This window comes from Lontra canadensis, unplaced genomic scaffold, assembly GCF_010015895.1.
Source record: "Lontra canadensis isolate GAN:19392208 unplaced genomic scaffold, GSC_riverotter_1.0 scaffold40, whole genome shotgun sequence".
Classification (NCBI taxonomy): domain Eukaryota; kingdom Metazoa; phylum Chordata; class Mammalia; order Carnivora; family Mustelidae; genus Lontra; species Lontra canadensis.
The window spans coordinates 8118128-8145989 of NW_022631034.1; the positions used below are offsets into that span (position 1 = coordinate 8118128).

Below are 27862 nucleotides of genomic sequence, written 5' to 3' on the forward strand. Positions count from 1 at the left end.
TTTATTGGAAAGAGAGTTTGTTTATGATAGTTGTTGAATTTTTTAAAGTTGGACGGTGACCATGCATCAAGAAATGAGACTCCTTGTATCATTGCAGTGGTTAGGCAATCTAGCATATGTTCAGCAATAAATCGTGTGAAGAATCAGATTCAATATAAGCTACATATTAGCCACTTACAAAGAGGAACAAATCCATGACTACAATGTATGACAACATTATCAGTTATGGTAGTAGCAACATTACACATGGCTCTTCCTCCTGGATTTAGTAGTAGTACCCTATCTCCTGAGAGAAATACAAAAGTGGAACACAAATATTGGCAATGACTCTTATGCAAGGAATGAGTATACATGGAGAAGAACATGAAGTTAGAGTCTCTTTTGTGTGGGCCATATTCAAATTAACCTTATAATCTCAGGTTTAGAAAGAACCAAAAAGCCATCATATCTGGCATTCTATGGATCACCTGAGACCAGATGCCCAAAGGGCCAGGGGAAATGGGCAAATGCTCGACCCAGGACAGTATGAAGGACAGGAAGTCACGTGCTCTGACTCCAGGGGACAGCTGCTACCCAGCTCCAGCCAAACAGTGCCGTGCAGAAGTGTAGGGATCACTGCTCACTATTACCATATAAACTAATTTCTGTGTGTGTTTGTGTAGAAATCTAAAGGTTTGGGGTCCCTGGGTGGCTCAGTCAGTTAAGCATCCGACTCCTGATTCAGCTCAGGTCCTGATCTCGGGGAGATGGAGCCCCATGTTGGGCTCTGCGCTGGGTATAGAGACCGCTCAAGGTTCTCTCTCTGCCTTCTGCATCCATGTTCACACTCTCTCTCTCTTTCTGTCTCTCTCAAAGAAATAAAGAAAGAGAAAGGAAGAAAAAGAAAGGAAGAAAACTGAATGTTGGCAATTAATTCTGTTTTTAAGAAAGCATTTTTCAGTCTAACACCATATGGGCTAAAGAGAATCGGCATAATGTGTAAGAATGTGAGCCTTGTAACTGTATGCAAGCTACTTAACCTAGCTGTACTTCACTTTGTTTTTAAAACGGTGATAATAATGAGCCTACCTCAAAAGACTGGAATGGTGACTAGGAACTGGAAGCACTCAATAAATATTAGCTACTATTATTATTTTTAGGCTATTGTTGAGGGATCCTCTGGCTGGGAACTGTGCTAGAGTTAAAAGGAAAACAGAGAGGAATAGGGCATTGCTCAGGCCTTCATAGTAAAGAGCAGAGGTTAAGTTCCAACTAGAGAGAAGCAGAGTGCTGAAGATGCTCCCTGGAGGAGTCTCCTGCCCAGATTGTGCAAAAGGGGGAGAGGATATCAGAGAAGGAATCTAAAAAGAGGTGATAACTGAACTGCAAAAAGATGAAAACTAATTAAATAGATAAACAGTGGGGAGGTAGAGAAGGAGTTGCAACAGAAAACAGTATGGGCAAGGTGCAGAGGCATGAGAGATGCACAAATAATTCAGTAGGGATGAATCAGAGAATACAAGGAAACCCATCACAAGACACGTGCTGTAAATGTAAACCTAGAGCCAGGTGGTGAAGGGCCTGTGTGTTCACAGTGAAAGTCGCTGCAGGGGTTTAGGCAGGGCAATAATACAACACTAGTATTATTTTTGAATGCTCTCTCTCTTGCTACAAAGCTAATTCTGGATTGAAGAGGCTTGAAACCCAGGGCAAGGAGACCAGGTATTCTAGATAAGAATGTATAAAACCTTAATTAGGAGAGTGGCTTTAGAAGAGAAAGGAGAGGCTGGTCGTGGGAAATTTGAATGGGACTTGCTGGTGGGCCACGGTGAGAGCCCAAGGGAGAGGGAGGAGTCAGGATTAACTTCAGGCTTCTGGCTGAGCCAGCAAGAAGATGATGGATCCAGGAAGAAAGCAGATTTGTGAGAGAAGTGACAAGATTAGAGAGAGAAGGAGCCAAGGTGTGAAGCCAAGCAGAGAGAGAAGAACCAGGCAAGATGAAAAAGGAGCTGGTATGACCTGGCAAACAAGAGCTGTACTGGATTCATTTCAGAGAAAGAAACCAACACCTGCTTCCCAGTTTTTACGTCTCTCCCGGGTCTGTCTCCTCTGATACATCATGACAAAGTAAAGAAGAAATCTAGGATATGTATCTTATCCATCAATATCCATCAATATGTAAGATACATCAATATGTATCCAATCCCATTCCCTTATAACCAGGTACCAAATTTTGTGGGTCACTTTCAGATTATAGTTTGATGCCAAAGAAAAAGCCTCTTGTTTTCCTTTTGTTTTCCTGTGTGATGCCAGCTGGTTCACAAGGAGACTCAACTCTGTCTGTGTCTTGGGATTCCTTAATGCCAAGCTGTATCGAAGTCTCGGATGTGACAGCAAATTAAGAACATCTGCCAATTCATTCTAGCCAGATTTTGGTGAGGCTTCATATTGAGGTTTTAACTCAGGTTTGCAAACTGTAATATAGGGGCCAAATATGACTTGCAATTTTTTTTTTTGTCTCACATATGATTGTAAAAAATAAGAATTTAAGTACATTTAGAGACACAGTTATATCACAGGATCCCATATTTGTAGCAATTTGTGTCTGCTACCCATGTTTAAATATTAGATGTTCTTCTCCACATATGATTAGAATCCTAAAGCATCCTAAATACAATAACCTTGAAAGTCATAAGCACGTGATGATGTGGACTATGCTTTGACATGTGATAGGAAAATAGGAAGAGAGGAGTGAGCTAAAGTCCTGAAATCCTGTGTTTGCTGTGCTAATCTTTATCAGTTTATCACTGAGAAGAGTAGAGCCAGCCAATCACTACAGAGATTACTGGAAAGATCAAATCAGTCCAATGGATGATGATATTTCTATGAACATAGCTGATATTAACATTCCAATACTTCATTACACTGACAAAGATTGCAATGAGAATAGATATTGGTGCAAATTAATCTATTCTTCTGACAGTCTGTAATGAGAATGGGATGTGGTTTAAAAAATTAAGCCATTCTTAGTGCAATCTCAAGATTGCAATCTTGTGGTCTCTCTCAGATGCTATATGCTCTGGTGATATATCATTGAGAAGTGTCAGTTTAACAAAGAATGTGTCTTAGCGCTTGCTGGGAGAGTGGTCCGTATTTGCTTTGTTTCACCAAAGCCCAACCCATAAAAACAACAAGGTAGAATCAATTGTGTTTTTTAAAACACACATACACACAATCAAAACTGAAAAAAAAAATTCTAATAGTTTATGTTCGTCAAAGCTTACAAGTAAAATGTTGCACTTTATTGCTCTTTTTTTATATGGATGCCTGGACTTATTTTTATAAAACGTAAGAGTGATAGTTTAATTTAGGAATTCAGAATCTAGTACCAATTTATCCATAAGCAATATAGCTAATTAAATTTGCCATGAAGAGCTGCATAGTCATCCTCTCCACAGTGGCCATATTGCATTATGAGCCAGGGCTGGTGACAGATGAGATGGTTTGTAGCCTTGTAATTTGCAGTAACTCAATGCAACCTTTTACTGGGTATTCAGACTCCCAGAAAACCTCAAAAGGAACTATGATTTCTGACCTAAACAGAACAGAAAATATACGGTGTTTTTTATATCTAGTTCTCCAGATTCAGAGTAAAAGGGATCAGTGAAACCCTTAGCTCTGTAGATGATAATAATTACAGCAACAACAGCTAATGCTTATTGAGAACCAACAATGTGCCAGATGCTCTCTGTACACTATCTCCCTTAATTCTAACAATAACCTGTGGTTTAGGTTCTATTAGGATAAGATATATGCTCAACATCACACACCAGTAAGAGGGACAGTCAAGACTTAAGTGCATGGCTCCTTGTCCCCAAAGCCCATGCTTATCACCACTACATGATGTCCTCAATGCTTCATCTTACATGTACAAAAATTAATACTCACCGAGGCAAATTAGCTTAATTAGGATCTCTCACAGAGTTAAAAGCAAAACCAGACTGGAAATTAGGCCCCCACATCACATTTCCTTGTTAAAGTTATTTCTTTCTTTTCTTTTTTAATTTTATTTTATTTATTTGAGAGAGAGAAACATAAGAGAGCGCATGGGAGAAAGCGAGAGCACAAGCAGGCGGGAAGTGGTCGAGGGAGAAGCAGACTCCCTGCCAAGCAGGGATCCCGATGTGGGACTCAAGCCCAAGGACCCCAGGATCATGACCCTAGCCCAAGGCAGATGCCAGCTGACTGAGCTACCCAGGTGCCCCAAGGCCAATTCTTAATGGTGATACTGTTTCAGTTTATAGAAGCCCCCTCCCCAAATGTTCTGATAAAAAGATAAAAGAATGAATTAAATATGCCACCAGATCTCAATCATTTACCTAATTGTGTCATAATTTAATATTAAACTAAGCATGTTCATTCTGTGGTGTTTCTTAGTGACTAGGCATTGTACTCTGTCCTAAAGACATAATAATGAGCAAGACAGCAATTGGCATTAATCCATAATCCTTATTTATTTCTACAAAAAATGTGTACTGAGTCATCTATACCATGACCTGTATTATCTCCAGTGAAATCGTATTTTGAACTGCCTCATTTATTGATTCATTTGGTGCATTTCAGTTGGGTGCTTACTGATAAGCTGTCATCATGCTAAGCACAGGAGATACAATGGTGAAAAGATACAATTCCTGAGCTATCTATTTACAGAGGCAAGCAAATAAATAGGCAATTAGGTATAATATAATATATGCTATTGTAGTACCAGGTCTATGGGAGTACATAGGAAGGGCACCCAGAGACAGTTCATTAAGCTAAGACTTAAGGGACACTGAATATAATGTAAGAAAAGAGGGTGCATACAAGAACAATTCAGGAAAAAAGGATCACCTTTCTGAATTTGTGATTGAATCATAAAAAGCAGTGGAAAGTCCAGTAATTCATCTTTTTAAAAATTATTCATTTATTTACCAAAGTTTATGGAAAAGCCTAACACTTTTTTTCTTAGCTTATTATCGCCACATGGAATGTTCAGTACATTTGTTCACGTGAATAAGTGAATGAAGGTTATCACATGCTGTACAGAATGCCTGTTTGATGATCTCTAGTCATATCCTTTTTTTTCTTGATGAAGTATTAATAAGCAATAAAGAACTTAAATCCACAAATCAAGATAATGGTTGTATAAACTTTTGAGGCTGACTCACAAAATCTTGTTTAATTTAAGCCTCATTCAGGATGAGAGTGAGAAAAAGCTATGCTCTAAAATTGTGCATCCACTATGGAAGCTACGAGACACACGTGGCTACTTAAATTTAAATTTGTATGAACTGAAACTGAAGTAAAAGTTCACTTATTCAGTTACACCTTTTTAGTGCTTAATAGCCACATTTTAAGTGCTTAATAGGCATATGCTACCATGTTGAACACTGCAGAACATTTCCACCATTGTAAAAAGATCATTTAGATAGTCCTACTCTAGCTCTAGATTACAAGTTTCGCTAAATCATTGATAATTATCACAGTGCTGAAAAAATGGTAGGTGCTCAATAAATAGATATTGATATTTTCAAATTTAGCCTTATTCTCTTTTAATAGCAAAGTTTCACTTGTAAAAGTAGAAACCAACATGTACATAAATCATTTAACATACTTTATGTAGCAATCAAGGTAGAAAATTTGATGAATGGGCTGACAGTCTCTTTCCTGAATCTGGAATACCAGAAAATTTCCCAGCTGTTGGTGTAACATGGCCACTTAGGCAAGACTGACAAAGTAATCTCAGAGGTGACAAATCTCAATTCCATGACCCCTCATGTTGCATTGCCCACTTTCTGGTGGAGGTGCTAATGAGTGGTATCACTGCCAACAGTGCACAAAGCAAAAAGGAGAAGGAGATGCCAAGGCCTTGCAGAATCTGCTTTGAATAATGAAGAATTAAGTATCGTTCATCTTAAACTGATTTTCCAGACGCAGTGCCAAGAAGCAAACAGGTAACTTTATAGACTTGATATCAGAGTCTAAAAGGGTTTCAGAGGAGACATTTGGCACCTGCATCTGAGTTTAACTCACTTTATGAATAGTCCCTCCCCACCCATTAGGATATGTATAATTAGTTTAAATGTGTTCACTACACTGGCTTATGTGCTTATAGCTGCACCAGCTCAACAATATCCAAATGGTCATAAGGTGAAAAAGTAGAGTTTAAAGATCAGTGATTATTAAGCATTAGTTAATTTGTTTGCTTATTTATTTACCTCATTCCAAAAAGAATTAAAAATCGTCAAGAGTAGCCAATGGGAGAAACCTAACACACCTAGTTTTTTGTGACACAGAAGACACATTTTATAAGTGACATTACATTTGCTAAATATTTTTTTTAAAGATTATTATTCATTTATTTGAGAGAGAGAGAGAGATCACAAGTAGGCAGAGTGGCAGGCAGAGAGAGGGGGAAGCAGGCTCCTTGGCCAGCAGAGAGCCCGATGCGGGGCTTGATCCCAGGACCCTGAGATCATGATCTGAGCCAAAGGCAGAGGCTCAACCCACTGAGCCACTCAGGCACCCCCTAAATATGTTTTGACCAGTCTTTTGTTTCTTTGTTTTCTTAGTGTCAACAAATATAACTGTAGCTAATAGTGGCTAGAAAAGTTTGACAAATGTGACAATGTAAATATTCTACAAACGGCATTGAAAACAAGAGTAGAAATGGAATTCCTGTCTCTGCCCTCTGCCCTTAACTTGGAATAATTGTACAATTAGAACTGCTGTTGTAAGGAAGGAAATATTAAAATACCAGGCAGGCAAAGAAAATGAACTTAAAATTTTAAATACAAATAACCAATAAATACTTAGGAAAATATTAAGCCTCACTATTCATCAAAGAACAAAATTTAAACAACAAGAAATGAACTGATATATTTGCCTCTCATATTAACAAAATATTTTACAAAATGAGAAAGCCTAATACTGGTGTAGATGTAATGAAAAGTCTCTCACACATTGGCCACTGAGAGTGTAAATTAATACGACTCTTTAGAAAAGCGATTTATCAGTATGTGTCAAAAGTCTTCAGCTATGCCCTTTGGCAGGTTAATCTCACCCCTCAAAATATCATAAATAGTCTGTGAAACTGGGAAAGTCATCCTGAAGACGATTACTTTGAAGTGTTTATACCCAAATTTGAACATCCTAAAATTGAGGAATGATTAAGTAAATCATACAGAATACAGAGTCGTTAAAAATACATTAACCTGAAGTTTAATAACTTGGAAAAATGTTGATATTTAGGGGAAAAATATTACATAATCATATACTGGACTGGGCATGAGCTCAATGATAGAAAGAGTATATAAGAATACTCAAAATATTTTAACAACTGTCCTTTCTGAATTAGATTTTATTCTAATTCTGTTTCTAAAATTCCAAAGAAAACAGGTATAAATGTTACATTTGTCAAAATTAGATAGTAATTCCGACTGATCCATAAAGCAAAATGTTGATTAACTTACATATAATTTCACTAAATTAGTAAATCTATAAACAGAAGTGAATTGGAGCAAACTTTAGTGTAAGAGAGGCAGTAGTTATAGGTCATATCACAAATGTTATTAAGGTACAGACAGATGTTGATGACATCACAACCTGGAAGAGAGGAAGTCAACATCCTGGGACTTTAGCCTCCCACCAGTGCAGAGCAATTTTTAGGAGGAATAAAAAGAGCTTCAGGTGTTGTTTACAAAGTATTTTCAGTGTGAAGTGGTTGAAGAGAGCGTGGAATCTGGAACAAGAGGTTACACCAATTACTAATTATATTTAATTTTTTCACAAATTAAAAACTAGTTACATACACGAACACACACAGAAATACCTACTTTGAATGATTGTTAGGAGGTTTGAAAAAGCTTATGTATGTATCTACCATGCTGCCTGATACAAAATATGTTTAATAAAAGTACCTATGAACTTGGTTTCCAAGAGAGTTACAGAAATCATTGGTTGCAGAGCAGGAAAATATGCAACAGTCAGGATTCCACAGCGAAGCCGCAAGCATCACCACACTGTAATGGGGAGTTTGAGATGAGCAATATTCAGAAACCCAAGCAGACAGGTAACACTAGGGAGTTCAGTCAACGAGTGGTTATTAGCTAAAATGATGGATTTGAGATATCTAACAAAGTTTAGCAAATAGTAACTACTTTATAAATATTAAATCTTAAAAACCCAATATTCTTATAACCAGTAATGGTATTTAAGCTTAAAAAATCATCTATTTTGCCCAAGTGATAGGGGCACTTTCTGAACTGCAAAGTTCAGCAGCACCCCACGTCTTGCTAAGTACAGGATAAGCTCTTTAGCCTGGATTTGTGACATTGTATATCGTCTGGTCCAGTTTGCCTTTCAGTCCTTACTTCCTATAACAGTATGTGTATACCCTGTACTTCTGACACACACCCCAAACTGTTTGCTCTTTGTATGTTCTTTTGCATGCTTCTTTGATCCTCTTTGTGTTCCCTCTGCTCCCAATTTGTTGAATGAACAACTAAATAAATGGACAATTATAAAGATAAACTGATAGTATCAAATTATCCAACATTTTGTTTAAGCATTAAAAAAAAAAACCCTGCATAGAGCTATCTTTGAGTCTCTGCTAATGTTGCACAGATTGATTTTTGATGACTTTTTGTTTGTCTGTTCATATGTTTCTTGAGGCAAATATGTGAGTTTCAGAACTGACATGTTCATTTGGTTCCTAGCGGCTGCTGCAGCAGACATGGCTTACCACCACATCAGACCTCCCATTGGTTATTCCATCCCCAAGCCCATATCATCTCTGCTCATGCGAGGGTGGAATGCATGTCCTGAAGTGAGTAATTCTTATTTCCTCTTAGAAAATGTGTTATGGTCAAAATCTGTCACAAATAGTGTAACTCCAAAGTCTACTTTTAGTGTGTATTTTAAGACTGTCAAGGCAGGAAGACTGATTTGCCTTCTGCTCTTTAGTCTCTAATTGCCTCAAGAAGTCTGAGTATCTCATATTTCTTTGCTGCTGCTCTCTGATTTTGAAATGTTTCTCACAACTGATTAGCAAAAGAGAGACCAGGGTATGACAGATGACTCACAGTCTCATCTCAGCTGCAATTTTATTAACTACACTTGAACCATACTTAGTCATTTTCTGAAGAAAGAAGTTTGGCACAAGACAGATTTGTGTTGGCTTTTCACCATGAGGCAGACCTTTAGTGAAGACCGCGTGACAAGTGGTCTTTAGTAGCGCTGGCTCAAGCAGGAGGCCAGAGACCAAGTCCTAGTCCTTCCCTAATTCTTTAAGCAGTAATGTGATAAGTAGTTAGGAACACAGATGGAGGGATCAAGACTATGGAAGGAATAAATAAAGGAGGATATGTAAACAGAGGAAAAAAAATTAAATATGATCATAGATCTAAGAATATTAAGGGTTACACTCCTATAATCCCAGCATGAAATCTCAGACCACTTGTTTACAAAACAGGATTCTTCTTATCTGTACCAGACATTTTGAGAATGTCTTCGTTCTTGGAGAATGACAAAAGAGGAGACTCCTCAACTTCTCTCCTGATAACACTGTTTAGTACGGTGTCTGAGACTCTCCCTGCCAGCATGTTTTGTTGTCTATTGAAATCCTTGTGTTTTGACGTCAGCCCACATTGATTCTTCTGCCCTGAGTAGAGGGAATTAGTTCACATTAGTTCACAAAAGTGTAGCTGTTGTTAACTCAGGATGTACCTCACCAAGGGAGAAATAGAATAAACCCCAGTCTAGATTTTGGAAGGAGAAAGCCAAGTTCCCCACTTCTTTTTTCTAAAGGCAAAACCCAGACCAAGTCATTACCCAACTGTGCAAATGTACATGGAGACTCTTAAGAAGAAAAATAAAGATTACTATGGCATGTGGATTGAGTAACCTCAAAAGAAGTAATCTCTTCTCCTGACCATTCTGTTTCGCAGATTATGTATTTATTGGTGTTGAATCTTTTCTCACTACCAGAAAGCAGGGACATTTTGTTTTGTTTTGTTTGCTGCTGCAACCTCAGCACCTTGAACCATCCCTAGTAGATGTTCAAAAATATTTGTTGAGTACATCAATGAGCACTATTGCTTATCAAAGCCCCCAACACCCTCATCTGAATTTCAGTGTCCAAAAAAAATTTGTCTTGAAAATTATATGGCTTAGAATCGTTTGGGAAAAGCTTTCCTTGCTTATTCAATATGAACCTCAGGCATATTTTCTAGGAATAAGTATGTCAAAAAAGCTAATCTGAAATTTCCTTTTCTCTTTAGTGTGTATAACATAAAGTATAACAAAAAATGTAAAGTAAAATTTAAAAAAACTGTCAAGGGTATCCCTTTTGCTTTTATTAATGGACTCTTCATGATTATGATTATAAATTGGGAATATATGGAAGTTTTCATTTGGAGATAAAAGCAAGTCATTAGCAACTTCTAAAAGTATTTTTTGGGGGTAGAATGGATGTCACAAATAACAACGTTAGGAAATAAGAGAACCAGATCAGGGCTAAAGGAGGGTATGCTTAAAGATAAAGAAAAAAAAAAAATACTAAGAACCCAGAACTCAAGTGTTTAGTGGAAAAGTTTTATTGGTAAGCAGCAAAACCAATCAGTCCAGGGCCTGGGCTCTGAGAATGCAGTTCAGGGAGAAGGATGGGGGAAAAGCATAGTAGGAAGCAAAGTCTCTGACTAGCCAGCTGTATCTGGGCTTGGCAGTCAGGTGGGCTCTGACTTGGCTGTGGTTTCCATCTCAGCATCATGAAGTTGAGCTGCTGGATGTGAGGTGCCTGAAACATCATCGCCGTGCCCATCTCAATAATGTCTTCACTGTGTGAGCAGGCTCAGTGGTGAGGAAAAGGGAAATGGTGGGCTAGTTCTTATTCTTTCCTTCAGCAGTGACTTAAGGAGTCTCTACACAGCCACAGGAACAAGTGCTGGGGATTCAGTGGAGACCTATGCTCCAGGGAGCCTCAGTAAATTCTAGTAGCCAAATGGAGACAAATTGAATAAACAAATGATTTTATAGTTATAAGCCAGACTGAGGAAAACAAGAGTAGATGAGAATGCATACTAAAGGAATTGGCAAGTGAAGGACAAAGAGATAATGTAGGTCAGGAAAGGCTTCCTGAAAGAAGAGACACTTGAGCTGAGGTCATAAGCATAAACAGGAGTTTGCTGAATGAAGGGGTTTGGTGAGAGAGAAAAACAGTCCAAGCAAAGAGAAGGTGTGCAAATTCACTGAGAGAAAGGACACAAGGGAGAGGCTTATTAGCTATGGAAAGCTTGTAGCCACTGAGGGGTTAGATCTCCATACCACCATTTAAAATAAGTTCATCTTTAGATCTGAGACACTAACACCATGCTCTCCTGGTCCTTGCTTTCTAGGTTATCAACTTCATTACTCATTCTTTCTTTCATATTTGTCTTTGCTTCACTCCTTGAACTTGAACCATATTATTATCTCCTATATATGTCTTCTTAGTCAAGACCTACAAAGACAGAAGAGGACAGTGAAAAAAGCAGATATGAAATCCCAGGCAACTATATTTTTGTCCCTAAAGAGTTGCAGAAATATGATAAAAGTAATTGTTTTTTGAAAATTCAGCTGAACTTGGCATGAAAAGATTTGATAACTTACTCAGAGAATTGCATGTGGTTCCTATAGTGAGAAAGGCACTGAATTATCTTCTAGTATGATTGGGGTAGTTGAGCATTGTTTCTTAACGTGTGGGCTGCATATTACATACTCCAGTTTACCTGGAAAAATTTGTTAAAATGAAGATTCTGAGGCCCTATTCTAAAGCTCCTGCATCAAAATGTCTAGGATGGAGCCTGGGACTTTGCATTTAACAAGCACCTCAGCAGATCTGTGCCCAGTAAAGGCAGAGAACCAGCGGGCTGAAACAGGAGCAAAAGACACTGAAGTCTGAGCGTGCGCTGAGCTGCTGTTGCATTAATCCAGTTGATTACAAGACAAAGACTACAATGGTTACCATGGGGATTCAGGAGCAAGGGCAAGCTTGAGAACTACTTCAAAGCAAACAACATCCTAAGGAGGTGAAAGACTGGATTTAGGAAATGGAAAAGAGGAAGGAGCCCAGGAGAGCTGTCATCATCACCGCCTTCTGAGAATTAGCCAGTGACCAGAATACTCCTTAGGCTCTTAGATATCAGGGATATTGTTGGTAGTGGGAGAAAAAGCCAAGTGCTCTGCTTTAAGGTGAAGGTGGTTTTTGGTTTTTGATTTTTGGGTTTTTTTTTTTTAATAATAATAGAAAAAGGAAAAAAGAAAGATAGCTACCAAGAGATTAAAAAGCACTAACCTGGTCTACAAAGCTAAGGAAACTGTCAATTAGAATAAAGTTATTGTGCAAGGAGTTGGCATAGATGCTCTTCTCACCTTAAAGGCGCTTAACCAAATGAAGTGGGATCAGGGGAGGCAGACAGATGGCATAGGAGCTAAGCTCAGGCAGAGAGGCTGAACAAAAATAGAGGGGAGAGGAGTTGGAGTTAAAAGCAAGGAAATTTTGAATCCAAGGAGAAAACAGAAAGAAGAGAGGGAATAAGGTTAGAGAGTTTCAAAATAAGAAAGTTACATCATTTGCTGGCAATTCTGAATAGGAAAGAAAACAGAAGATAGGCAGAGCGTGTAAGCAGAATTTACATTGTTCTATAGTCTTTTAGGCTATACAAATATTGCAGGATGCAGATATAAAGATCCTGTTATATAAAACGATATTAGAGACTATATAAATATATAAAATATGTAAAAATATATTAGATATAGATAGAAAAAGAGAAAGTACTACCTTTTTCCCCCCTAGGAAAGGTAAAATATAATATTCTTAATATTCTATACCATGAAGGTATGCTTTCAGTGTTTTACTGGGATATCAAAAATAAAATTGTTTGCATATACCTCTATCTTTCCAGTAAGTGTGGCTTTGAATGAGATAAGCTTATTCTACTATTGCTTTTAAATCTCATATTTATAAGGGCATTTAATTCCTGTGCACAAGGAGGAGTACTCACACCAAACAATAGTGACATGCTAAACTCAAGAGATCAAACCTTGAAAGCTTACATACTAATAGGTTATTTCGTTTTCAAAATCTTAAATTAATAACAATTGGCAATAAAGCTTGTTAAAATTCCCTTTGTTCAGGATCCATTGTGTTGATCTTGAAGCTCCATTTGTTCTTCTACAATGATTGAAGCCGAGATCGCCACCTAGTGGATTTAGAGGATTTTACAGGTTTTACAGGAAAGCTTACATCCCCTTAATTTTTTTTTTTTTCTCTTAGAGAAATAATAGGTTTTAAAAACTCTACTTAAGATCTAGGATAATTGTCAACACAACAGTTGCAAATGGTTGAAATATAGGAATATGCGTATCAGCTAGACTACAGTTAACAAACAAAGCTCAATTTTTATTTTCATACCATAATTAGGAAAACAGATCAGGCACAAATATGAATATATAATCATCTATGTAGAAAGCAATATTGTAGTACCACTAATTGAGATGTGTATAGTAATTTCCATAAAATAAACATCAAGTGTAAATCTGTTCAAGTACTTTTTTCTTCTTTAATCTTTCATTTGCTTAAGGCTTTTTTTTTTTTTTTTGATGTTTGCTTTCTTTCCCAGAACTAGGCAAAACTTTTCTTTCCCATTTTTCTATTTCTCAGAGAAGCAAATTCAGTTAATTGTGTCAAACCTATCTTGTGGCTCCATCTTTGATTTTTGCATTCTATTCAGTCAGGTACTTTTACTTCATTGACAACAAAGAGTTCCTGAGGACTTTTCCTCCAAAAGAATGCATTTGGAATGCCTGCAAAAACTAGGGGGTGTTTGCGTGTCCTTTTGAAGAAAGCTAACATAGAAAATGATGATTAGTTGAGTTCTGCCTCTAAAGGTGAGGGATTAGCACAATCAGCAGATGGCAGATACCATGTAGGTTTTGGAGCAGAGCTTCCAGCTTCATTTATTCTTCGAGGAATTAGAGGCACCTTATTTCTTGTCTCAAAACTCATGTCTTTTAACTCTGGTGAAGAGGAAAGCACTAGATGTGTCTGCACTGCCACTGCACCTCCTTTATGAGCTCTGTCATCTTTATCTGGTTGAATATTTTGAACTTCTCCGAAATCTTGCAAATTACAGTTAATTCTGAGATCTATTTCACTACGAGGACTATTTTCAGCTTCCGGGGAACACGTGATACTCAAATCCTTAGCTGTAATAGTAGCCTCAGCAGAGCTTGAATCATACAACATATGTTTTTCACTTTTTCCATTTTCCCAAGTTTGCTGCATTTCTTTTCTACTACCTTTTAAGGTCGACTGTGCAGTCCTAATTAACGTACTAGAATCTGCCTTGTTTCCATCCAGCATTTTCTTCTCTTCTTTCCCTAATATTTTTATCCCTAGTGTTTCAGTGCCATCATCTCTGGGCAATGCATTTGTGTTATCAATTTCTTTTTTGTCACTGTTGGTTGGATTCCAAATGGCTTGAGTACTAAGAGAAGTACTGATATCTTTGGGAATCTCTGTTCTATTTTGGTATGGAATAGAATTTGTCTTCATCGAAGTTAAGTCGCCTGTGGCTTGTGTCTCAGAGGAAATGAGAGCGGAATCATCAGTTTCTCTTTGAGGAGGTTTTATTCCTACATCATTTCCCTCATCTGTGATATAACGTTCCACAATTTGATGTGATATTTTCCATTCGGTCATCAACATTTTTTCCTCATCTCCAAGTTGTGTGTGACTTGAGTGTTGCTCTACATGTTTCAAGGTTTCATTTTGATTTAAGGTATGTTCTTTATTGGTGTCCATTTTGTGGCCATCTACAAGTTGTGTTTGATTCCCCAGGGACAAAGAAAACTGATTTGGCTCAATGATCTTGGATTCGTCCTGCTCCCTGTGCTCAGTGGGCTCTGCTGCCCCTTGGTCATTAGACCCCCTGGAAATGCTGGGTGGTAAAACATCACTTTCTGTATTTTCCCAAGTAGCTGGTAAATAGTTGGCTACTTCCAATGCAAGGGGAGTTGCACCTTCCACTTGCTCATTTGAAAATTGAGAGCTTGCCTGCCTGTGTTCAGCTATGACGGGTGTGGGTAGAGGCAGTGTTGATGCATTGCTGTCAGGAATGAGGCCATTAGGGTGACAGTTGCCTTCCCTGGATCTCTGGGTGACTACAGGTAAGTCATTAGCACTGAGCGGATGAGTCTTTTTAGTGTCTTGTTGGTCATATGAGGTCTGCTTTGGAGCATGGTTGAGAGGAATGCTCTTTGAAGTGAGTTTATCATAGTTGTTGTTACTCACTGGCTGTTGGGGAAAATCTGCAGAGGACACAAGGTTTATATCAGCTTCTTTCTGAGAAGCTTTAGGTAATTTATGAGGCAGTAACAATACCTGTTTGCATTTCTTTGGGAGTTCTGACAACGATTTTTCTGGATGGACTTTGACTTTTCTGAAAGGGTGTGAGTTTAATTTTATCCTTGAATTTTGTTTTTTAATTTTCCCTTTGAGGTCAGATTGACTGGTTCTCTTCTTTTTCGGAATCTGTGGATCAGTAGACCGTTTTCCTCCTTTGTTTCCCTCCTGAGGATTGCCACATTTTTTGAGATCCAACTTGGTCAGGTGGCTACTTTGATTTTTCTGCTGTTTCCAGTGGGTTGATGTTTTAGATGACATCATCAGACGATTTTTTTCTACTAAATCAGGATCACAGAAGCTAACCCTCTTAGGGGAATATGTTTTTTTGATTTTTGTTGATAACCTTGATAACTCTGTGCTGTCCTCCCTCATAAGGAATTTTTCTATTGCGCTGTTAATTTGGATCTGCTCTTTCTTGGCCTTTGAACGTTCTTGACGATTTGGCTTCTTTTCTTTCACATAATCTTGAAATTGATCACAGGGCACATACTTACAGATAAGAGAATTGTTTGGCTGAAAATAGCTAGGCCTGCTCCGTTTTAACAGTCCACAAAGATCATCATATTTTGATCTATGTTTTTGTAAGATCTGTTGTACACAGTGTTCATCAGGCTCACAAGGCTGGGATGATGAACCTGTAATAAAATGTCTCTGCCTGTGAGGTTGTAAGCCATTGTCTTTTTTTTCTACTGGAGGCTGCCATGATTCATTTGTTAAATGCTTTTCAAGACTTTCTCTTGCCAACACTGAAGCGGATGTTGCATATCTCCTCCTGAATGTGTCATTGTTGATATCTGCTGAACAATAAGTGCAGAAATTTAGCACTGAGCAGAGTTTTATTACCCCAACCAGATGCTTAGAAACCTTATGAAAGGTGCAAAAAATGATTCCTCTGATGATAGCAATTCTTGAATACTTCCTAATTTTTAACCAAACCCACAAAAGACTTTGGGCAGTTTACAAAGCTACTCTTTATGGCCACATTTTAATCAGTTGCAATGCTGAATTAAAAGTTACAGAATTAGAAATAAAAGCATTCATAGTTGTACATCTTTACATTAGTTGTTGGTTAGGTTAGCTTTAAATATGAATAATATCTAAGCTCTTTTCAAATGGCCATCACAATATTTTTCTGCATTAATTTCCCAGTTAGAACTAAATATTAGGAAGAATATGATACTGTATTGAGTAGTGTTTAGTTTTCAAACACAAGATACCTTCAACAACAAAAAAGAAATACGTGTGATACTACTACTGGCTTCATCAAAGCAGAAGCTATACCTGTTTAATTTCCCATCACTTAATATAGGATTAATTAAATATTTGTTAAATGAATGAGTATTCTGGAATATGGTCTGGTCTGTATTGAATCTCTGTGAATTTTAAATGATACATGTTAATATGATATTAATGATACCTGTTAAATAATAATAATAAAAATAATAATAATATTTACCATTAATTAAGCATCTACTAAGAGCCAGTCACTGGGCTAAATACAGTACCTTCATTATCTCATTTAATATTCGCAAGAGATCTGATCCACTGGACAAGTCCTGTTGTCCTATCATTTTCATAGATGAAGAAAGATGCTTAGAGAGGTGAAATGCTTCTCCTCCCCATCACATTTCCACATGTCCATATCAGCAGAACTTGACCCAGGTCTGTCTGACACTAAACCCTATCCTCTTAACTACAATGCATATTAGGTTTAAAATAACATCTTATCAGTATACTTTCTCTTGTCTTCTGAAATTGTTTGTTTTATCCAAAGGAAGAAAGGAGTATTTCTGTTCAGAGATAGAAAGGAAGACATGAGCTAGTCTTCACACTAGCATCTGACTCTTAAGACTTGCCTTCAACTTTCTGGGGGACCCTTGGGGAAGCTACTTACTCAATGGGTATGAAGAGGTAAGACTTAGATGGGAATTTCATGTGGATATAAAATTATTCTGGGGAAAGAATTTTAGCTTTTATCAGATTCCAAGAGAGTTCTGTGACTCAAAGATAAATATTCAGAACTATCGGACTAGATCATCTCTAAATCTTCCCTACTCCTGAGATACTGTGATTCTGTGTTTCCAAGTTTGAAGACATAATCAGAGTGACATTGACTCTTACTGACTTCTCTTCTAAAGCAAACGTGGCCTTGGTTGTTTTCTCCTCCAATACCAATTCATTCCATCTCCAGTACAATGCCTGACATGTAGCAGAATTTCAAGTCTTTCTCAAAAGTAAATGTATTGATTTGACAAACAACTGTCTTCTCTGTGTGAAACAAGGGACTGGGTTTTAAACGGTTAAGAGACAACATTCCCTTCAGTAAAAGGGTTTCCCACAGAAAAGTTAAGGCATTGGACAAAGCCAAACGTCTGCCTGAAGTGTGGCTCTATTGAAAGGGTAAGTGTTTATTTCTTTCTAAAATAAAGCCAGTCTGATCTGGTTTCTATGACAGAATTTTTTTTTTTTTTTTTTTAACTTTGGCTATTCCTCTCTTGAGTCAAATCATCACACCCCAGAAACTAGTAAGAACTGGAGTCTGGGGAATGCAATGGCCTGCCTTATGCCACACGTGAAATAACAGACAGTTTCATTCTTTTCCAATTGTCCCCAAATCCATCTTAAGGGCCATATCCTGATGGTGAGAATTTCCTGGTGCAGTACCTCCACCATTCATATTCTGAGAGAAAGCTCTGCTTATTCTAAACCAATTCAAATAAATGACTAGAACCTCTTTACAGGAAAGCTGTCAAAGTTTTCACTGCTGAGCCTAAAAGCATCACCTTACTATTCAGGAAGAAAAAGGAAGACATTGAATTCATTGCCTCCACCTAAATATTGACATTGCCCATGTACAGTGGGTAGATGTCATGGCCAGATTCACTTGTCTCCCAACATGGGACAATGAATTAAGTCCTGACTTTCCCTGGACTGGAAAGTTATCATCCTTGACAGCTCAGCAAGCAAAGTGTGTGTCTTGACATCATTCCTGAAATGAATCACTAGCATTAGAAGGCCCATTCTTCTAACATGTCATGCTCTGAGAAGGTTGCTTACTGCAGAATTGGCATTAGAGCTCGAAGGATGTCGGAATAGAAGCAGATACTCAGCCTCCCATAAATCTTAACAGCATATTGCTATTTAAAAGCCTGCTTTTCTTTAAAAAAGAAGAAGAAGAAGAAGAAGAAGAAGAAGAAGAAGAAGAAGAAGAAGAAGGAGAAGAAGGAGAAAAAGAAACTTGTTAGGTGTTGGGTCACAAACTCACTTTCCAACAGGCATAAGATATACTTACTCTCAGCTCCTGAGAGTGGGGGGAGTCCACATCTACACCTTACCCCAAACACATACACGCACGCGTGCACACACATGCACACACACACACACACACACACATCTAGTATCTTTAGAAGAAGGACAGACTGGTGCTACACAATGATTTTTATAGCATTCTACTGTTAAGAAAATTAAAGGAGATTATGTCTTTTGGAGGAATTTAAACAGTGGGATCTTCTAAAACAAGGCAACTCACCTATTGTTCTTGTTACATGCTGTGGCAAAGTTTGAGGTTGGACTTCCCCAGGCTCATGATTCCTTAGCTCTTTAACTCTCTTTGGACAATGTCTTGTAAGTAAGCCTGCTTCATTAAAAGCTGCCATATTCCCAGGAGGCTCTGAACATCCTGACTGCAACAATCTGCCACCAAAGCAGAAGAAAGTGCTGTCTGCCCCATGGTCTTTACCTTTCAGGTTTCTAAATGATCCGTCAGGGGCTGTGGACTCAGAGGCCAGTGCTGCTTGATGGCTGTTTTCCTGTAAAAGTGGCATTTCCTTTCTGGACCCCACAATGGACATGACCTTTATCTCGTTTTCCTGAGTTAAGTGGCAGTTACAGTATCCCTTAGCGTGGTAATTTCTTGCCTCATGAGCACACAGGGATTCATCGAAGGTTCTGCAACAAAGATTTTCTGATGTGTGTTCATTTGCTCTGCCTTGTTGGAGTTTCCAGTTAAATACAACTAAACCTAGGCAAGTGAGACCAACAGCTCCTGTGACAAATAGAGAGACCATTAAAAGATAACATCAAAGGAAGAATCATATAAATCACCAAATGTGAAATCCACAAATATCAAGGTTAATGGTTTAAAGGGCATCAGAATGGGTGGGAAGTCTATCACCATGAAGAAAAATACCAGTGCAGACAGAAGCTGTTTAATCAACATTGTTCTGTCTGTTAATTTGGAGCTCTCTTTGTAGCCTATTAAAAATTATAAGAAAAATACCATCTGGAATGCCTTTGGTGGAAAAAAGGAGTCTTTTTTTCATGGACAGATTCATTCAAGATAAAATCATTCTTGCATTAAAATCTTCTGCCTGTAGGAAACCAAATTTCCTATTTCTTAATAGGAAATAGTAGACTACATTTAGTACATACCCTGAAATTCCCATATACCATAACCCCCCCTATTGTCGTATTTTTTCATCCCTAAAGATTCACCCCCTACCTCAGAAAAAGTCATTGACTTCTGATTAGCATAAAGGCCAAATCCCTGGGCATCCAAGTCTCAGCGCAGTCTGGCTGTAACCTCCCTCCTTTGCCTAATTTTTCATTTTTCATTATTTAAACACTGTGTTTCAAACTCTTCAGTTCATTAGTCTTAAGGTATTTCTAAGGTTTTGTGTATGCCCCTAGTGACTCTTACAGTTTTTTCCCTTATCTCTGTTTATTTGAATTTTTTTTGAAATTTATTTATCCTTTAAAAACTAAATCTGTACCGCTGAATTTCTCGATACCTTTGCTGTTTTTTCCATCTTGCAAAGATCACTCCCTCCTATGAACTCCCACAAAATCATGACTGACATCTAATCTCAGACTGTCTGGAACTGTCCCTTCATGTTCTACGTATGTATAACTTATCCTCTGAATAAAACTGCAAAGGGTAGTGTTTCTCAAACTCACATGGGGAGTCTCACCTCTTTCTACTTCACCGTTTCCCACCTTGACAAAAGTCATGCTCAACTGCCTAGATGTTCAAAGTCTCTAGAGTTATACCCCACCTCCCTCTCTGTCCTAGTCATTTCCTTTTTTCTTAGCCCTTATAACAGTATAAAATTACTGTGTTCGCTTACTTGCTTGCTTGTTCACTGTCTGTCTTCCCCTGCTAGAATTAAGCACTGAGAGGAAATGGACCTTTACAGTCTTGTTCGACATCTTATCTCCAGTACCCTCAACTCTCACACAGGCTTACCAGAGTGTTTATTGAATATTCTTAAGTAAACAGAAGGGATTCTGTTTATGAGTTTTCATAATGAAATGCACTGAGTGGTCTAACTTTACAAATCTCCAAAATGGTGATGGGGTAGACATGGTGTCAGTATCAACTGAGTTAGGAGCCCTGTTTTCTAAGTCCAGCTCTGACCATAAATTGCTGTGTGACCTTAGGCAAGTCAGTTCCCCTGGAGAACTCAGTTTCCTGACTCTGGAAATGAGGACAGTGAAAGAGATGAGGTCAACATTTTAGACTTTTTGATTGATTGCACCATGCCTGGTTCCCTCTACTGCAGACAATTTAATGAAAACATGATATTTTTTGAACTTGAAAGAAAAGAGAAAGTATCAAGCCATGATTTCTTCATTTTTCTGTTAAAGATGAAGATTAACCAAAGTGAATAGCAGCCTCTGGTAAAAACCATCAAGTTTTAGGTAGTTTACCAGATCTTGAGGTCTTATAAGCCCCACTTTAATTTTGGGGGGATAGTATATTCTTAGTACTATCACATTTTGACATAATTTAATCTCTATTAAAGATACAACAGTTTTTTTTTTAATAATAACAAAACTTAGATCAGACACTTTATTGCCTAGAGCTAGGGTAATTCCAAAAAAGACTTTTGGCTTTAAAATATTAAAAACATACAAAAATAATAAAATTTTAGAAACACTCCATATGTCTTACAGGGAGTAAGAAAACTCAGGGTTCAAAGCTTTGTTCTGACACCTTCCTTGAGCAAGTTTTCTAACCTCTCTGAGCCTTATTTTTTCTCCTCTATCAAATGAGGATGATTAATACCACTCAGTAATTAAATGAGATAATATATGTGACATTTAACACATAGTAAACTTTGATCATAGTTTCAGTGAATCATCATTGTGGTTTATGGTTATGATTCCTACTGCTGTTGTTTCATTTTGATATTCCCTATTAGGTCCTAGAAGACTCAGCTGTTGGGTAGGGGGGAGAGAAAGTCCAAAAAATAAAATCATTAAGAGAATACTTGGTATGGCTGATGCAGTTACTAAGCCAAATAATAAAGAAAAGAAAGATCTAAATTTCCTTAAACACATGCATCAGCCATTGAAATTAGAGTAGGCATAATCTGATTATAGGGTAAAATTTTTCCTCTAATTGTGTCTGAATGGCAAGGATCTACTTACTCTCCTGTTGTTGATGCTAGAACTATGTATGCATCACATTACTACTCAGGTATGGTTACTTTCTATCAGTGCAGAGAGCAAAAAGCAGCAAATGAAGCTTGTAGGCAGGCTGAACATGTTATTAAGAAGATAGTTGAATTTTCATTGCCATGGGCATTGTTGCTATTTTAAAAAAGTGTTCTAACAATCTTTCTGAGTTGGAAAAACAACAAAAAGCAAAATTTAATGATAAGTCCTTGTTGGAAATGTTACAACTTCATGAAATCTTTCTCCTTTCATCAACCAACTCACAGAATAGGAGGTTTTAAGGTATTAGAGTATGATGCCAAACAACCACTTATTAGTTTTAAATTCACTGAATTTGATTTTTTATATTCTCTGGAATTTTGATGATTTTTCTATAGCCAAAGAAAGAAAGGGAATCAGGGGTCAAATTATAGTTCTAAGTCTTTTCCCCACAATCTTCAGTTATAGATTATTAATTACATTTTTACTTCAGAAGGAATAGAATCTTAATAGAATAAATTGTATAGTAGGAATTTTTTAAAGACAAATATTTCCTAAAAGCATTTTTAACAATCACTCAATGAGAGATACATAGTGATACTTTCACACATTATAACTTGTATATAATCAACTTATAACTCATCAGAATTTGTCCATGCATAATAAGCTTCCTATTATTTTGACAAAACCTTTGAATCTTCCAGAATTTATATCCATTTCTATAGTAATGTAATTTGGTAATAAATTTTTTCTGAAAATAGATACAGAAAATACCTAGAAGATATTGAAAATTAGTCTATTGTAATATTTCCAAAATGATGCCCTACAAAACACAAATTTAATGAAATCCTCTGTGAAAAAAGAGTTAATGATTAAGTAAATTTAAGAAACATTCCACATTGTATCTTCCTCTTAAGGATCCATAATGCACATTAGAAATGAGAAAAATGCTGCAGTAAAGAAACCTACTTCACTTTTTTTAATCCACCATTACCCAAATCTATTTGAACCTCACAACATGTTGTTTACATGTGCATCTGTGTATGTTTTTATTGGAATATCTATTAATTATTCTGTAGAACTAGCACTTGAGTCCTACTATTCTAGTACATTTAAAGTAAAACTCCCTGCCCTGTTGCCTTTGTCTTTTATGGTAAATTATTTCTTAACAGACATAATTACTGACATGGTTACATAGTTTTTGAAATAATTTATCTTTCTGAGAGGATTTAAATTCACTTCCAAGTGAATCAGATTACCGCTGATGGTAGTTCCATTGTTTAGACCTGACGCTGGTGCCCATCTATTCTGATTAAAAGTGTAACTGTCAGGAGTTAAAAATCTGATGTTCAGGTTTCACTGGAAACCTTCTATGGAACAATTATTTATAGCACATATTCAAAATACATCAGTTCAGTTCTGGATGTCATTTGCAAGCCTCTGGTGTTCTAGCTTTGGGGCACTCCCCCCCAACATACACACACACCTCATCACCATGGTTACCCACAAGTGCAAAGGATTTCACCACGCACTGCAAGCATGGGGGGGGAAACACACATCCAGGTAGATAACTCAAGAAATCTCATGTATATTTGGTTCTTTGACTAATGATATTAAGTATCACTTTATATCATTCACCCAGTGAGAGGTAACAATAGTTGATGTATAGTTAAGAGATGGTTAAACTACCTTAGAAAAATTAAAGAGTTGAAAATTATCTTCTCCTTAGTCAGTCTGGGGAGGTATGGGCCAAGTTTATGAATGAGTTGATAAACAGAAATCTTACAAGAATTCAAAACCCCCAAATAGGCGGCAAGCAAGACACAGAGAGGTTAAATAACTTCCCCAAGGTCACAGAGCAAGTAAGAGGGCAGCCAGGATTCCAACCTGGGTAATCTAACTGCAGAGCTCATACACTAAATGTCTGTGCTGTACAAGCACTCTAGAGCAGGATGCATGTGATTTCCATACTACCAACTCCTCGTGCACCTGGTTAAGCCCACTGATTCTTACTATACCACAGAGGGGCACACGGATGAGAGCACCTTGAAGAAAGAGACAATGTCTCATCACTTTTTAATCCCTATTTCTAGTATTTTAATGAATGTCCCAGTGCTTCGTGGCAAATGGAAGGTTGACAAAATGTAGATACTATTCCTGCATTACGAACAAGAAAACTGAATCTGAATGGCAAGGTGACTGACTCGGATTACAGTGGTTATTATACCAGGACTAGAGTCCTTGAATTCTGGTCCAAGACCTTTTCCTCTGTTAGAAAGGTTCTCTGCAACAGGAAATTCTTACAACCTGTTCCAGGTCAATCAACATCCTCCCACGTCTACTGACAACCTCTCCCTTCCTCAAGCCCTGGAAAATTTCACCAAATCACTTGGGAAAGGCATCATTTAGTGTATTTTAAGAGCATGGAAATGAGCTGGACACACTTCTCCCTGGCATACCTGCAAAGCCAAGGACAGTCAGCAGGGCCACATCCTGCCCTGGGAGGAGGGGACTTCTGTTCTTTAAAACCAGAGTGAAGTTGGAGACCTTGGAGTCACAGTTGGTCTCAGACAGCTTTAGCACACTCTTTGCAGTGGCCACAGCCACAGCAGATGGCTGACAACTCAGGTCCTGGGCATTCCGGAGCATGCGAGCCGAAGACTTAACATAGTTTCTTAAAAACCGGGCAAGGGGGTAGAGATCACAAGAGCAGCTCCACTGGTTCTTATCTAAACTCAGAAGGATTAGCTGCTTCAGTGGAGTGAAAACATCTGGCATGTGGGCCAACCTATTTCGAGAAAGGTCCACTTCCTGTAGTTGAGGAAAGGGCTGGAAAGCATCTTTACCAATGTAGGAAATAAAATTGTTAGATAAATCCAGATGCCTAAGACTGTGCAGCTTCACGCCTCCGAAAGAAGTGCCTGTCAGGTTAGTGATCTGATTCCCATCCAGGTGGAGCCGGGTCAGGCCCTTGGTGTTCCGGAACCAGGACCCCCGCAGGGTATGCAGAGCATTATTGCTAAGCACGAGCACCTGCAGACCGAGAAGCTTGCTGAAGGTGAGATCAGTAAGCGAAGAGCTGGATATTTGGTTGTGTTCCAGCAACAGTGTCCGCAACTCTGAGAGGCCATGCAAGGCATCTTCCCGAATGTCCGCGATGCCATTTCTGCTCAAGGAGAGCAAGGCAAGATTAAACAAGAGGGATAGATTTGTGCTGTCTAGAGAGGAGAGGTATCCATCAGTGATGATTAAAACCTTCGTGGTCACAGGGGCTGCTGTGGGGAAGAAAAGCACAGACTAGCAGCAAGATACACACAAGTGGGAGGGGAGTACAGTGGAGAGCAAAGATGCTCAGTGCCCTCTGAGCAATCTTATCACCTGGGTAAGAACAATAAACAAAATCAAAAAAATTCCCTGATTTCTCGGTTTAAGGGGAAGCTGGCTCTTTATCAGAATGATGGATTTTTATGTTCTTTGTTTCTATGACATGTTTATTTGAGAAACATAAACCCATCTGTTCCTTTCGATGTCAAAGTTAATTCACTGTCTGGAATTATCACCATCAATTTTTGTTTTTGTTTTTGTTTTTCGTTTCGGTTTTGGTTTTGGTTTTGGTTTTGAAAGTGACTTTTTAGGCTTCCTCTCTGTGAGGCTGTGTACTGACCCACTCCAGGCCCGCCGGCCCAAGACAGATCTACCCATGAGCCACGCGTGTGTCTAAGCTTCATAGCCAGTTTTCCACGAGCAGCGTATATTTATGCTGTGAACTCAGTCATCTTTTCTCTCAAACCTAAAGGTATAAGTTGGGTGGGAGGAGTGAGAAGGACTGTTGGTTTCTGCTTTTTAGCTCCAGGCTAAAAGTTGGCAACTTGGTAAGGATCTCTATTCTCTCCAGACGACCTGAGGATCTGTCAGTGGGGTTCTCATTATAGTCTGGGCCATCTTGGCCTCCACTCTAATATCTGTTCCCTCCAATGAAGTACATCATGTGATGACAGGTGGTACTCAGGGCTTCCAACTGTTAAATCCCTTCACCATAATCACCTCAGAGCTATCACTGCTCTGTCATTAGAAATCAAAGCATTTTAACTCAATAAAGATGTATTATAATCAGGAGTTATTGTAACACATCTTTATCATGCTAAAATTGTTTTGACTGCAAATGACAGTGTCATAAAGATGGAAGAGTCCATTGTCCCTGGGAGGTCTACAGGTGATATTAGAACAATCAACCAGGGGGGAAGTAAATCACAATTCCCTTATGAAATTCAGACTGTACTGCTGAAACAAAGAGATTTCAAAAATGTGAAAAAAGGATTTTCATGGTGTCTTCTTTTGGAAGAATTGCTCCCATCTCTATAGCACAAACAAGCTCAAATTGTGGTCTTTTTCTGTATAGTATTTATTGCTGATTATTTGAATTCTATTAATTCTGGCCAGTTTAGCATTTTGTTTTTGATATGGGTTAAGGGAGTTTTATTTTTATGGATCCCCAGTTCTCTAGGGATTTGTCGACTCTGAGGGAAGAGGCTATTGATTCTGTCAATTACTCCTTGTCTAGGAATAAACATGAGCTCCACTCACAAGTCATCCATTTACTACTCTGTGTTTATGAAATTTAACTTCGTGAATGTGGCATTCCGTAAATGAGAAGGAAGATATAGAGGTGCTGCAATGTTTCTTACAGACATCAGCTATCTCTGATCAGGAAAAAAAAAAATGTAGTGAAGTCAGGAAATCTATTTGAGAGGGTAGGAGTTTAGTGTTTAAGTGTTTTCAATACTAATTGGAAACAGTGTACAACCAACTACCCTTGAAACTGTCTCTCTCCTGTCAGGGATGACGATAACTTCTATCTCTTAATTTTCATTGAGTCATAGTATTTTAGAAATGAAAATGACTTTTTTCACTCCATCTTAACTCAGACTTGTTTCTGAAAATTTTCCATTGGCAGAGCTTATAACTTGTTTATCTTCTCTTGGATATCAGGATGTAAATCACATTCTCCTCAAATTTGTTAATAAGGTGTCTTATTAAATTGTTGACTTAAGCAAGCAATATGTAATGAATACAGGCAGTGTATCTTGTTAGAATTTCTACAGCTCATTTACCACCAATAAAAAAAGACTAGACTTTCAAAATTAGATGCACTTTGATAATAATCTGTTTTGCTAGTACATCACTTAATCTTACTAATGCTGAACAATTGCAGTTCAGGTTTCTGATTCATTGATATTTTTCCCAGCAAGTGACAGGGTTCAAAACTGCACAAAGTATAGATAAAAATATAATTAAAGTGATTTTTTTCTATTATTAAAAAATGTGTGTGGCTGCATAAAATGGTAGTATTCTTCTGTAATAGCAAAATATCACAGTTACCTCTGAAGGTAACTAAGGTCTTGCCATAGTTTTGGTTGAGACCACCAGAAACAGGAAAATAATGTTACCAGTCTCTCCTCACTGAGAAAGCTTGACCTTTGAAAGTTTACCTCTATCAGGCTGAGCCGAGAGAGCACTCAGCACCATGCAAGCCATGGCAGCAAATTTGCCAGATACACTTAATACTGCTTTTTAGAGCTATTGGTTTTATTACCTACTATATAGTTTAGCTGTTGACAGAGGGTTACATCTCTGGTGCACACCACGCATGACGCAGGACAAGCTGCCACCAGCCTCAGCATGATGGCAAAGAGCATGAGCCATCCACCTGAAAGGAGAGGGCAAGGCACATCGTGACATTGGCATTTATTACCATGATTTCAGTATGTTCAGTTCATCTTGGGTTCTCACAAGATGCCAGGTGAATACCTAGAATTCTTAATTCGTATATAATTTAAACCAACCTTCTAAAGCATTTGACCATAAATTTAGAGAGCTCATATCCAGGGCACACCCCTTAGAATAGTTGATTTAAAAACTAAATTACTCTGTAAAATACCGTACAGCTTATTGAGCTTTTGC

General features: G+C 37.9%; 2 protein-coding genes across 6 annotated transcripts in view; one reads left to right on the forward strand and one right to left on the reverse strand.

Annotated features, from left to right (window-relative positions):
- The window catches only part of LOC116875021 (serine/threonine-protein kinase TNNI3K), a 307722-nt gene that overhangs the window by 221698 nt on the left and 58162 nt on the right, over positions 1-27862 (forward strand). For 4 of the 5 annotated variants that reach the window (XM_032870114.1, XM_032870115.1, XM_032870117.1 and 1 more), the window contains exon 21: positions 8736-8845. In XM_032870114.1, coding sequence (XP_032726005.1) covers positions 8736-8845 — 110 coding nt within the window. Of the gene's footprint in view, positions 1-8735; positions 8846-11411; positions 11622-27862 lie in introns of those variants that run through there. The other variant, XM_032870118.1, reaches the window with a different exon arrangement.
- On the reverse strand, positions 13881-27623 carry LRRC53 (leucine rich repeat containing 53). The gene is made up of 4 exons (XM_032870112.1): positions 27495-27623; positions 24361-25176; positions 18993-19508; positions 13881-16257 (listed from the first exon to the last, which is right to left on the reverse strand). Exons 1-4 carry the CDS (start codon positions 27595-27597, stop codon positions 13922-13924), a joined length of 3771 nt encoding a protein of 1256 aa, XP_032726003.1. The 5' UTR covers positions 27598-27623; the 3' UTR covers positions 13881-13921.